The 14,196-nt window shown below is 34.6% G+C and overlaps 1 protein-coding gene across 1 annotated transcript in view; it reads left to right on the forward strand.

The window, feature by feature from the left end:
- The window catches only part of NUP153 (nucleoporin 153), a 52,972-nt gene that overhangs the window by 10,828 nt on the left and 27,948 nt on the right, over positions 1–14,196 (forward strand). The window contains exons 6-11 of the mRNA XM_044667544.1: positions 7,037–7,153; positions 7,254–7,298; positions 7,391–7,444; positions 10,156–10,302; positions 13,256–13,305; positions 13,853–13,976. Coding sequence (XP_044523479.1) covers positions 7,037–7,153; positions 7,254–7,298; positions 7,391–7,444; positions 10,156–10,302; positions 13,256–13,305; positions 13,853–13,976 — 537 coding nt within the window. The remainder of the gene's footprint in view (positions 1–7,036; positions 7,154–7,253; positions 7,299–7,390; positions 7,445–10,155; positions 10,303–13,255; positions 13,306–13,852; positions 13,977–14,196) is intronic.

The raw sequence follows: 14,196 nt of genomic DNA on the forward strand, positions 1-14,196 counted from the left end.
AATAACCCATAAAATAAGATCTCTTCCTTTCTCTAAATAGTTTGATTAAAATATTTAAGTTACATGCGTCATTATTTTGATTTTACCTTTTCACATTTCTTTGAATTAGAAAATTTATTTTCTATTCAGTGCTGTCTACATACCTATTTTATTCATTTTTAAAAATTAAGACTACTTTGTAGATGATAGGAAGTTTTCAGAAATCATTGCAAAGGGGATATTTGTTCATTTCCTCTTTAATTTTCTTTATTTCATTACACTAATTAAGTATACTTCTTTTTAAATTTTACTTATTTTAAACCTTTATCTTCCCTTACCAATACTATGCATTGATTCTAAGGCAGAAGATTGATAAGGGCTAGGTAATGGGGGTTAAGTGATTTATCCAGTACCACACAGCTAGGAAAGTATCTGAGGCCAGATTTGAACTTGGGACTTCCCATCTATAGGCCTGGCCCTCAATCCACTGAGCCACCCAGCTGCCCCCATTAAATCTTGATGGTGATTATAGGATCACTAAGGATCAATTATTTTACAGAGGGTGAAACTGGTCTAAAAATGTTAAATGCAAGCTTATATAGTATTAATAAATGGCAAAACAACAATTTGAACCCCTAATACTTGGCTTCTAGAGTTATTGTTTCTTTTGACTATCACATAGGTGAAAGCCTATAAATTCTGTAGTTGACTACTGAATATGCTAGTAGAAAATTTTATTTTTTTGTGCCTTTATATTTTAAGAAGTCAAAATGTGTTAATGAAATCTATAAGTGTTTAGACCAAGAATATTATGAATTAATCTTGTTCCTTTAACAAGCTGTATAGTGAGGACAAAAAATGTTTGTTTTTTATTACTGTATTAAACTTGTTGTCTCAAACATCTATTAATGATCATAGAATCAACTAGAAATAAATAATTGAAGAAACTATTATAGACTAGATGTAATACCCACAAATATGCTAATGAATAAATTGATTGAAGTTAGAAAAATGCTACTTTTTAGAAGTAATGACAATTTACTTTTTATTTTCTATGAGCTGTTTGTAAATTATTTGAAAATGAGCTATATTTAGATTGTATCTTGACAGTGCACCTGCTTTATTTTAATCATTGCTGAATAGAAAAGAACAGGGTCAGCCAAGCTGTGTTGCTTTTATGGTGGCAACATTGCTATTGGAATGTTGTAATGCACACTTGTACGGAAGAGATCATTAGAACTTATAAACCCAATGGGATTTCTTGTGGTCTATTGTGGACCAGTTGTTTCAGTTCCTTTAATGTTTATTTCCTGTTTCCTGAAATACAAGAAACTTTCTTATGAAGAAAATATACTTAAAAACATAACTTCAGTATTCGAATGGTCTTGGATTTCATTGCATGAATGTGTACTCTTTCTAGTAACACGGATTGCAACCTCTGTATCTTACTAGATAAGTTTTTTGAGAGGTCTCTGGCCAATCTATTAATGATGAACCTCTTTAAATTTAGTTAGGTCCTTTCTCAGGTCATTACTAGGCCATTTGTGAAGTCTTTCCAGCTTGATAGAATCCACCAGAGTTTTCATTTTGTTTGGAGACTCCAGCAACACTTGTATGCTTTGATGGTATTTGGATGTCTTATTGACCTTATTTTTTCTTACTAAAATTGTAGGAAGTCTTTTGATGTTTCAAAATTTACAGTGCCCACAGTGTATTTCATGTGTTGGCAACTTTAAAACTTTTATCAGTCGCGTTCCAGTAGGTCTTAGGATTTCCTAATTGGCCTATATTGAAATTTTGTGGTAGTTAGAAAACTGTAATTCACCTGGTCTAGCACTTCATATTTGGTACTACAGTGCAATTTTCTTTAAATTATTATTATTCCTGAGTCATAGGAAAAGATTTGTGACCTATCACTTAATTCCATATGGTGTCAGAAAATATTAAGGCAAGTTATTCTGATTAGTGCACAATGTTTAATATCCTAGATATGCACTCTAATATAGTAGTTTATTATTCAATGCTGTGATATTCTCATGTGTTGCCATATCTTCTTGTTTTCTTTCTCACCCACCACCCTGGTGTGGGCTTTCAACAGTTTGGATGCTCATCTTTTTTGTTTGATTTCTCTTTAAATCTTTCCCCACTCCAATCTATTTGCCACTCCCTTGTTACAATTTTTTTCTAAGCTGTAATGTTCACATTACTTTTCTACTGTAACAAAATCCAGTGACTCCTTATTACTTTTAAGGATAAAATGTAGAATACCCTGTTCAGCATTTGAAACTTCACAACCTGGATCTTTTGCATCTAGTTTTATATTTCCTTCTATACATGCTGGGATCAGTTACACTGGCCTTTTTTTAAAAAAATAAAACAAAATTTTTATTTTTTTAGAAAAATTTTTCATGGTTACATGATTCATGACCTTACTTTCCCCTCTACCCTTCCCCCTCCACCCCAACTCCCCCCTGTAGCAGAAGCACAATTCCTCTGGTTTTAACATGTGTCATTGATCAAGACTTATTTCCATATTATTGATAGTTGCATTGGGGTGGTCGTTTAGAGTCTACATCCCAAATCATGTCCCCATCAACCCATGTGTTCAAGCAGTTGTTTTTCTTCTGTGTTTCCACTCCTATAGTTCTTCCTCTGAATGTGGATAGTGTTCTTTCTCATAAGTCCCTCAGAATTGTCCTGGGTCATTGCACTGCTGCTAGTACAGAAGTCCATTACATTCGATTTTACCACAGTGTATTGGTCTCTGTGTAAAATGTTCTTCTGGCTGCTCCTTTCACTCTGCATCAATTCCTGGAGGTCATTCCAATTCCAGTTCACATGGAATTCCTCCAGTTTATTATTCCTTTGAGCACAGTAGTATTCCATCACCAGCATATACTGCAATTTGTTCAGCCATTCCCCAATTGAAGGGCATGCCCTTGTTTTCCAGTTTTTTGCCACCACAAAGAGTGTGGCTATAAATATTTTTGTACAAGTCTTTTTCCTTATGATCTTTTTGGGGGTACAGACCCAGCAATGGAAGGGCTGGATCAAAGGGCAGGCATTCTTTTAGTGCTCTTTGGGCATAGTTCCAAAATGCTAACCAGAACGGTTGGATCGGTTCACAACTCCACCAGCAATGCATTAATGTCCCAATTTTGCCACATCCCCTCCAATATTTATTACTCTCTCCTGCTGTCATTTTAGCCAATCTGCTAGGTATAAGGTGGTACCTCAGAGTTGTTTTGATTTGCATGTTTCTAATTATTAGAGATTTAGAACACTTTCTCATTTGCTTATTGAGTTTTGATTTCTTTATCTCAAAATTGCCTATTCATATCCCTTGCCCATTTATCAATTGAGGAAAGGTTTTATTTTAAACCCTTAACTTCCGTGTATTGATATAGGTGGAAGAGTGGTAAGGGTGGGCAATGGGGGTCAAATGACTTGCCCAGGGTCACACAGCTGGGAAGTGTCTGAGCCCGGATTTGAACCTAGGACCTCCCGTCTCTAGGTCTGGCTCTCAATCCACTGAGCTACCCAGCTGCCCCCTGATTTTTTTTTTTTTTTTAATACAATTGATTTAGCTCCTTGTATATTTGAGTAATTTGACCTCTGTCCGAGTTTTTTCCCCCAGTTTGTTGTTTCCCTTCTGATTTGGTTGCATTGTTTTTGTTTGTACAAAACCTTTTTAATTTAATGTAATCAAAATTACTTATTTTACATTGTGCCCCAGTGGATCTGATTGTTCTTCCCTCTTTAAGTTAATTTCAATGCACTTAAGAATTAAGTATTTCCTTTCTCCATCTTCTTTACCTTTCCATTGTATTTGTCTTCTCCCCTGTTCACCCCATGCACTTCTTATGAATTATAAATATACTCCATTTTGTCTGTTTTCCCATTTCTCTTAATATTATATTTTTTTACCTCTAGTTTTTACACACACACACACACACACACCATCCTATAGTTTGTCCTTGTTTCCTCTAAGTATGCTTCTTTTAGCTACCCTGTTGATTATAACAATTTTTAGGAGTTACCAATATCTTCTTTTCTTATAGGGATATATATCAGTTGAACTTATTGGGTCCCTTAAAGAAAAGGTTATTTTTTTTCCCCTGCTCTCTCTTTAATTTTAAACCCTTAACTTCTGTGTATTGACTTATAGGTGGAAGAGTGGTAAGGGTAGGCAATGGGGGTCAAGTGACTTACCCAGGGTCACACAGCTGGGAAGTGTCTGAGGCCGGATTTGAACCTAGGACCTCCTGTCTCTAGACCTGGCTCTCAATCCACTGAGCTACCCAGCTGCCCCCTCCCCTGCTCTCTTAATTACCTTATGGTGATTCTCTTGAGTAATGTGTTTGGACAGCAAACTCTGTTTAAGTCTGGTTTTTTCTTTATGAATGCTTGGAAGTCTTCAATTTTGTTGAATGACCATACTTTCTCCTGCAAGAATATAGTCAGTTTTGCTGGTTAATTAATTCTTGGTTGTAGACACAGCTCTCTTGCTTTCCGGAATATTATATTCCATGCCTTCCGGTTCTTCAATGTAGATGCAGCCTGATCCTGTGTTATCCTAACTGTGGTTCCGTGGTATCTGAGGCGATCTGTGGATTCTTTCAATTTCCACTTTTCCCCCTTGTTCAAGAATGTCAGGACAATTTTCTTGTATAATTTCCTGTAGGATGATGTCCAGGCTTTTTCTTTTGTCATGATGTTCTGGTAGACCAATAATGCTTAAATTGTCTCTTTGAAATCTGTTTTCCATATCTGTGGTTGTGTCAATGAGGTGTTTCATATTTTCCTCAAATTTTTCATTTTTTTAAAATTTGTTTTATGTATTCTTGCTGCCTTGAAGTCATTTGCTTCTAGTTGTTGAATGCTAATTTTTAAAGACTGAATTTCATCCCTGGCTTTTTGCTCATCCTTCTTCTGGTCTGATTTTTTTTTTTTTTTTGGTAGATCATCTTTTACCTTCTTTTTTCAGCTGGCCTATTTGGGCTTTTAAGACATTTTTTTCTTGTTTTAGATCATGTATTTCCTTTTCCCAGTTGTCTTCAGCCTCCCTTGATTTCTGAGCTCTTGAATTAATTGAATTTTGAGTTCTTCCAAATCCTGTGTCCATTTCACTGAAGTTTCTATGTTTTTGTTTGGTGTTCCTTTATCTTTCTGATCCATTTGCTCTTTTTTAATTTCTGGATAGAAGCTGTTGATTGTGGTTTATTTTCTGTTTCTGTTGTTTACTCGTTTTTTCCTTCTTTCTTTCCTGTAATTGCCTGTAATATTGGCCCTCTGATCATTTTTTTTTTTTAATCTGTGGGTTTCCCCTTTTCAGTCCTGGGAAGGGTTCTTCTCTGTTTATTAAGTTAGTGGGAACTAAGGCCAGATTTTCAAAGCTCAAGAAATGAATTTGGCTACTTTCTTTGTAGTCTGTGGGTGATGGGTGTTCGAGCTTCCTGGCCCTTGGGAAGACTTCTTTTCTGCTAAATTGATAAGATAAAGCCTGGTGGGATTGATCTGCATAGCTCCAAATGCCCTGGGGTCAGGCCCCACCTCCCCCCACCCCCCAAAGCTAGAGAAGTGAATTTGGCTGCTTTCATTGTAGTCTGTGGGGGAAGGGTATTGGAGCTTTCCTGAAGACTTCTTTGTCTGCTATGTTGATAGGATTAAGCCAGGTGGGATTGATCTGCTTAGCTCCAAGTGCCCTGAGGTCAGCTAGAGAAGTGAATTTGGCTACTTTCACTTTTAGTCTGTGTGGGAAGGATGTTGGAGTTTCCTTGCCCTCAGAAAACTTGCTATATTGATAGGATTAAGCCAGGTGGAGGTTGTCCTGAGGTCAAAACCTGGAGAGAAAGGGTGTGTGTGGGAGGGTGAAAGGCAAGATGGAGTGTATGTTCACCCTCTCTGGGTTTCTCCCCTACCTGCCTCCCTGCTGTCCTGGATTAGAGCCTTGAGTTTGGCACAGCTGTGCCAGTGAGGCACTCCCTCAGACTAACACTCCAGACCACCCAGAGATTCCAGGATCCACTAGAGACTCAGCATATTAGGTGGAGGAGGAATCTGGGATCTTCCTCCTTTCTTTCCCCTCCCACCAGACAGTTGGAAGAATTCAGACTTTTTCTCTTTTTTTCCATGTATCTTTTAAGTTGGGTTCAGCTGGAGAATCCCCCAGCTCTATTCTGTTGTCAGATTTGGTTTTCTGTTACCTGGGAGCCCTTTGTCCTTGATTGTTTCTGAAGGGTTTTATGGAGGTCTGGAATCTTGCTGCTTCTACACTGCCCTCTTCCCAGAATTCCCTACACACTGGCCTTCTTACTGCTCCTTATACATGACACTTGAGCTCTGATATTTTTGCCCTCTAATTGGCAGTCAGATACATCTAATATACTCTTCCTCCTCACCTCCCACTCCTGGATTCCTTCAAGGCTCAACTGAAACCCAATTAAAAAGAAATAAAAGCCCTTCCCTTCCCTTTCTTAGAATCAATATGGTGTATTGGTTCCAAGACAGAAGAGCAATAAGGACTAGGCAGTAGGGGTTAAGTGACTTGCCCGGGGTCATATAGCTAGGAAATATATGAGGCCAGATTTGAATTCAGAATCTTCTATCTCTAGGCCTGGCTCTCTATTCACCGAGCCACCTATTTGTCCTCAAACCTATTTTCTAAAGGATATTTTTCCCTCTCTCACCTTACTTGCCAGGTGCTCACCTTATGAGATTGTAAATGTGTACATATATGTGTATGTGTATATACATATTATAGACACACACATAGGTGTTGGTACGTTGTATCCCCCATTTAAATGTGAACTTTTTGAGGACAGGGAGGGACAAAGTTTTTTTTTTTAAGCTTCCTCATACTTATCACAGTACCTATCACTTAGCAAAAACTTAATGCTTATTGCCATTATGTGTCTTTGTGCATGTATGGATACACAATTGTTTTAAAAGACCTTTTTTTGGATACTTCAACTCTATAAATATTAACATCTACTTTGCATAAAATATTTGCTCTGAATTTTGTATTCCAACAAATAACACAGAATTTTCTTTATAGGCACCAATCAGAAGACAGATGAAAGCCAAGCAAGTTAATTCACAATCCTATGGTGTAACTAGTTCAACAGCTCGACGTATATTACAGTCTTTGGAGAAGATGTCAAGTCCTTTGGCGGTAAATAATTTATATTCTATTCAAATGTAAGAATATTTTTAAAATGAAAATATCTGAACTTTTTTGGGAAACACTGTCTTTCTTCAACATTTTTTAATAGGATGCAAAACGGATTCCAGCTGCTATTTCTTCTCCACTATCTTCTGTAAGTTGGGTTGACTCAAAATTTTGGTTTTTTAATTGGCAACAAAAAAAGCATTTTGACGGGATTTCCCATACTTGTTTCTTTTTTTTCAGCCCCTGGATAGGAGTGGGATAGAGATCATAGATATTCCAGCTAAAAGGAAAAAGGTAAGACTTTTTTTTTTTTTAAGCAATGGTAAGAGATAATTATGCATAACTGAGTTTTAAAGAATTGATATATTAATTCATTAAACTAAACAGAAATTTTAATCATCCTTTATTGTTGAATTGGAACTTTAGAATTCTTTTTAACACTTTAAGTCATATCACTTGCTTTAAAGTTTTTAAACATTCGATTTTTTTGTGGTAGTATTGAGCAGAATAGGCTCTCAATAAATACTTTTGGTACTTGTTTGAGGTTTGAAGGGGAGCTTTTGGAAAGAAAAGATTTTGGAAGAAAAATTAGAGAAAACAAAATTTGGGAACATTCACTAATTAGGTCTAGTGAACTTTAGACCTCATTCAGAGTAAGAATTATTCCTGTAAACTCTGGTTGTGTAACAAGTTTCTTTGAAATCTGTTAAAAATTAGTTTACATATACCTTTGGAAACTTATTTGTCATTTTTTTTTTCCTAAGGCTGACTTAACCACAAATTGAACATAAAATGTGTGGTGACGGTGTTCACTGTAACAAATTGAGTTTGTAAATTATGTAGAAAGACATCATGAAACAGGCAAATCTTAGAAAGTGAGGCAGTCAAAGCAAAACAAGAAGCCCTTGTTCCCTTTATTAAATGCCTTATACAAGTTAGGAGAGTGATTGGTTTAAGAATACTACTGGGGGGCTACCGATTGGCACTGGTCAATGACCACCAGCTTCCAAAGTCCTTCAAAACAATCATAAATAGTACTACTTCATCTAAAGATAATTGGGTAATGGCATCATGATGCTGATGTTTACCGTCATTATTTTTGAGAACAAGCTAATGTAATATATTTTTCCTTTCTTCCCATACCATTGACTTATTTAAATAAAATTTATTGGGTAGACTGGGTGCTTATTAATTGGTTGTTCCCAGCACTTAGTACATTGCTTTGGCACACAGGTACTTGGTTAATATTTATTCATTGACTGACTACCTATGTGGAGGCACGTTGAAAAGAACATTGAGTTTGGAGCTAGAAGACCTGGATTTAAATACCACCCTTTATTATGAATTATTTAATCTCATTTTTTTATTAAGAAAATCTTATTTTTTCCATTAATAGTTATTTTTTCCCTCATCTCACCTCTCCTGTTTGTTTGTGTTGTTTTTTTTTAATGAGGTTGTACTAAAATATCTTTAAGAGCCTTTTCAACTGGAATAAAATTTAGTTAACTTGTAAAAGAGGTATACAACAAATTTTAGAGGCTATCAAAAACTTCCCCCAAGAGATAATGTGAAACATGGTCTTTTCCCCTTGCTTCAATGAATAAAATATTGAAATACTATGATGAAATATCTCAAATTTTGCCATGGTATGAAGACTTTCCTCAATAAAATTTTTATGTGGTGTATCTACCAGTATCTAACTGGTAAAAGAGAAGTCCCACTACACTCTTGTAATTCAGTATGTCACGATATGGTGTATATATAGCACAGTGGTCTCAAACTTGAATAGAGCTGGATCCCCTAAATAGTTTCTTGTGGGTTGTATAGTAACTTAGAAAACTATCCATTCACATTATATTTTTTGTGTTTTTATTTAGTCAAACATTTCCCATGGATATTTTAAATCTAATTTGGGTTTAGATGCACTCCGAAGTGTTGTAGAAAGTTGATTTGATAACTTTGATGGATTAAGATGTCAGTGAGTTAGTCACACTTGTGATGAGAACTTTGTAAAGAGATAGTAGTTATCCCAGAATGTTACCCTGAAAACTAGTACTGTTTGCAGTTATTGATTGAAAAGAGTCTATTTGTGGTTTTGCAGTCTTTGGATAGGAAGGGAAATTCTTGGCCATGGGAATCTTAGATCAATACAGTGCTTTTTTATGTGCTTTGATGTTGGAAGTGGAGTGTTGACAGAACACTTCCATAATTTAGATTAAGTTCATTCACATATTGCTGACAGTAGTTTTCTTACTCTGTATGTTAAAATAATTTTTTTCTTGTCACCACCACCGGTCTCTGATTCTTGAAGAGAGTGAGGTTGAAGAGTTCGTGCAGCTCTGCCTCACTTAAGTCCAGTTCATGCACAAGTCAAGATATTACCCCATGTTGTCATTAGTCCTCTTCAAAAACGAACAACAGTGTTAAAATAATTATTACATTTTTACTTTTTATATTGTTAGAATTTATTAGTGAGAAATTCTTTTATTTAAAGAAGTCTATTACCTCAAGTTTATTTTCACTATCCAGTTAGTGGTCTTACTCTTAGGATTTTTCAAGTTTTAGGAAGAATAAGTAAATAGACAAAGAATAGATGAAATTAGTCAATTGGACATGATGTATAACGTAAGAAACTTAAACCTTGTTGTGAGAATTCATAAAATTATTTTATTGTCCTCAGGTAATGATTTTAACTTTGAATCTAGTTTCCTTGTCTATAATTTCATCTGTTTTGTGTTTGAAGGAAGTGAGTCATTAAACTTAAAAGGATCAGTTGCCCCACATTTAGAATCTTAGATTTCAGGTTATGAGTTAATACCACCTTCACTATTATCAGGCTTCTCATTCTTTACTATTGAATTATGTCTGTGATATATACTCTTTTTAGAGATCGTGCTAATACCATTTCTTGTTTACCTTAAAACTGTTGGAAAGTTTTTAGATGAATAAAGTTGATCCAAAATAAGTGAAATTGAGTTTTACTTTGATTTCTGCTTCCTTTTAAGATGGAATCTCACTATCCTCCTGTTCAGAGACTCATGACCCCAAAGCCAATTTCTATAGCAACAAGTCGGTCAGTGTATTTTAAACCATCTTTAACTCCATCTGCTGAAGGAATAAAGACTAGTCAGAGAATAGATAAAAAGCACAATGTAAGTATGCTCTTTATTTTTACTTTTCTATGTGTTTTTTGTCATTATGGACAGTTTGAATGTTTAAAAATTGAAAAGATTCTGTTAAATGTAAACATTGGGTGCATGGGGGTGGGGCAGCTAGGTGATTCAGTGGATTGAGAGCCAGGCCTAGAGATGAGAGGTCCTAGGATCAAATCTGGCCTCGGACACTTCCTAACTTTGTGACCTTGGGAAAGTCACTTGACCCACATTGTCTAGCCTTTACTGCTCTTCTGCCTTGGAACCCATACACAGTATATTGATTCTAAGACAAGATAAGATTTTTTTATTGTAAATGCCTACTTAGTATTATACTATGAAATAAGCAGAAACATGTTATGACTATTCATCATTTAATCTACTTGTGCTTTTTAAGTTAGATCCTTTTTATTCAGACAATATATGCATATCATCAACATGTTACACTTCTAGCTGAATTGATAAGGTGTTTAAGTACCTTATAGAAAGACTTTTTTTCTTGGAATAATATTTTTATTGACTTAAGTAGGAGTAGAGGTGTCATAAAAAAGTATTGGATTTTGAGACTAAGGATTGGGCTTTGAATCTTGGCTCTTCCATTTAACATTTTCCTCATCTTGGACAGATTAGTTAACTTTTATTGAGCTCAGGTTTCTCATCTGTAAAAAATGAGGGGTTGTTCAGAAGGTTTTAAAGGTCCCTTTCAGTTGTGTATCCATGGTCTTATGATCCTAATATAAGTTTAAATTGAAATTATGCATACCTTCATAATTTTCAGTATCTTCAGTATCTCTTTAAGATACTGCCATCTTTCCTTAACTTTCATCATAATTTTAAGCAACAAAGGTACCAGGAAGATAAGGGTTCAAGGCCCACATACGATTCATACTAGTTTTGTGACCAAAACCAATCATTTAAAGTCTTAGTGTGCTAGGCCAGTGGGGTGAAATTCAAATAGAAATGGGGGCTGCTAAACCTTTTAAAGGAATCCCTGGACTTAGAAATAGTTAAAATTATGTGTATTCTATTGTTGATTTTTTTTCCCTTGCTTTTGTTAAATATTTGCCAACTAAATTTTAATGTGGATTGGCCCTCTACTCTAGGCGACTTTTTAAGTGCTTTCCTTCATTGATAGAAGGAGTTGACTCATTCAGGAGTCCAGATGTTCCATATAACAATGAAATCACAGCTCTAGATTACCATTATTATTTAGTTGTTTCAGTTGTATCTGATTCTTTTTGTTCTTATTTGAGATTTTCTTGCCAAAAGATACAGGAATGGTTTGCCATTTCCTTCTCCAACTTATTTTACAGGTGAGGAAACTGAGACCAACAAGATTGTGACTTGCCCAGGGTCACACAGTTAGTAAATGACTGAGCCTAGATTTAAACTCAGGTTTGCCTGACTTCAGGCCTGGCACTGTATCCACTGTGCCATCTAGCTCTTCTTTGTTCCCTGTTTCTGTTCCCAGTTCAAGGTATCTCTAAGCCACCATAAAGGACATAAACATAGATACCTCTGAAACTGTTTTAATATGATTGTATTGACTTTACATCATTTAACTGACATTTAACATGTAAAATAGAATTCTTGCAGATGTTTGAGTATATTAGGAAAAATAAAAGTCTAATTCCATCTCTCTTTTTTGGTTTGATCCTAAATTTCATTATTGGCTTCTTGAGTACCTGTTACTATACTGATGCAAAAATCTTTAGTAGTTACATAATGAAATGTGTGGTATGAATTAATAATGTTTGTAGTAAAACTTTTGATCCAAGAAATGTAAGCTATAGCTACGTGAGCCACTGTTATATACTACAATTCTTGTTTTTGTGTATATACTGGTATTCTTAGATAATTGGTTAACAGAAATAATACTTTGATGCAGAATTTTAGTTAACAGTATTTCACCTTTTAGTAGTTAATACCACATAAAAATGATATTAAAATTTGGTTTCTACAAAGGTTTAGAATTACATTTTATTCTAATTAGAACCATCTTAAGTTCATACAGCTTATATGGAATCATAGGATCATAGCTATAGAGTTGGAAGAGGAATCAGAGTCCATCTAATCTATTCCCCCTCATTATATACATAAGGAAACTGAGGAGAAGTGAAGTGACTTGCTCAAGAATAACAGATAGTAAGTAGCAGAGCTTGGATCTGCCCCTAGATCTTCAGACCCCAAATGCAGTGCTCTTTGCACTATTTCACACTGACTTGTCCTTTAGACAAGGAATTTTTTAAAGAACTTTTTAAAACTATAGCCTGTTATTATGGGGTATCTCCTTGTTGGGCCACCCTTTGAAAAGTACTTGCTTCTTTCTGCTTAATATAAATATTTTTGGAACATTTACTTATATGTCCATGTAGATTATGCAGGCTAGACAGTAAAAGAGGAGTAATAGTCATAAAATATTTTAATTTTAAAAACTTAATTTTATTAAACAAAGTGGTATATTGTGTCATCTGAAAAACTTTCGCTTGAAATAAAAGTAAATGCATTAAATTATTCAATTAACTGGAAATGTATAAAATAGTGATTTCATATTGTGAAAAGGAGCTGTAAGATAGATTTTCTTATTTTTCCAGAACACCAATGTATATTTGGTAGCTCCCTAAACTTGTTCCTAGCAATGCTACTTTTTTAGTTAGCAAGGAAATAATTAAGGAATTTAGTTTTGTCTTCTATTAGCTAATAACCTCATAATTTAGAAAGTTGTAGTATCTAAGAAATTTCCTACTTTTCCAAACCATAATACAAAAATAAATTTTCATGCTATTTTTATGCACATTGACATCTATCCTTAGCTCTTAGCAGTTACTAAGAATATTCTAATAAATATTAAACATAATTAGCTATTAAAATAAGGTACAGAAATATAGGGTAGCTTTAACAAAATGAAAGAAAAATATAAACTATTCCTTAACTAAAGTATGTTACCTTACAGATTGGGTGTGAGAAAAATCTATCTCCGGGACAAAAAGAGCAACATGAGAGGTAAAATTGCTCCAGATTTCATGAAAGATATCCATGTTGTTTAATTTATCACATCTTTTGCTTAATTTATGTACTATTACTTGTCTTTGAAATAAATTTTAAAATCTTTCCCATATACATTTATATAGAGAGAGTTTGAAATAAATTTTAAAATCTTTCACACACACACTCACACACACACAGAGATTTATTTGAACATTTTTCTAACGTATTCCAGCAGTTGTTTGTACATATTTTATATGTCTCAAATCATAGTGCAGAGGTAAATAACACTTTTGTAGATTAAAAATAGTTGCCTATATTAAAAGGTAACAAATAGGATACGATCTACTGTGATTTTTGCCACACACTGAAGAAAGTATAATTACATTTAATGAAAATTTAAAGCAGTCAATACCTATGAGATGGTATTTTTTAAATCACCATAGTTCCAAAAATTGTATAACTTGCTTTTTTATTACATTTTAGTATTAGTGACTTAATATAGTGTAAAATTTATTAGTGGAGTGACCTAGTTTCTTAAGTTTTTTTCTTCTTCTTATGTTAGTGATTTTTCATACCCAAACTTCAGTACACCTGCCACGAATGGTCTGCCTTCAGGAGTAGGTGGGGGTGGCAAGATGAGACGGGAAAGAACACGCTTTGTGCCTAAACTTCCTGATGAGGAAGAGGTAAGATTAATCTCTTCCCCCACCCCATTCCTTCCTCCTCTCTTTCTCAAAAATGTGGGAGAAAAATGAAATTAACACTTGCTGATGCTACAAAATATGTTTTAGTAACTTAAGGGAGTACTTTTAAAATGCATCATATATGAAATTTAAGTTATTCCTAGTTAAACATTTTTCATGAGAGTTTTCTTTATCATTAATTTCATTTTTTAAACATAAATTT

Source organism: Gracilinanus agilis, chromosome 1 (assembly GCF_016433145.1).
Source record: "Gracilinanus agilis isolate LMUSP501 chromosome 1, AgileGrace, whole genome shotgun sequence".
NCBI classification, from domain to species: Eukaryota; Metazoa; Chordata; class Mammalia; order Didelphimorphia; family Didelphidae; genus Gracilinanus; species Gracilinanus agilis.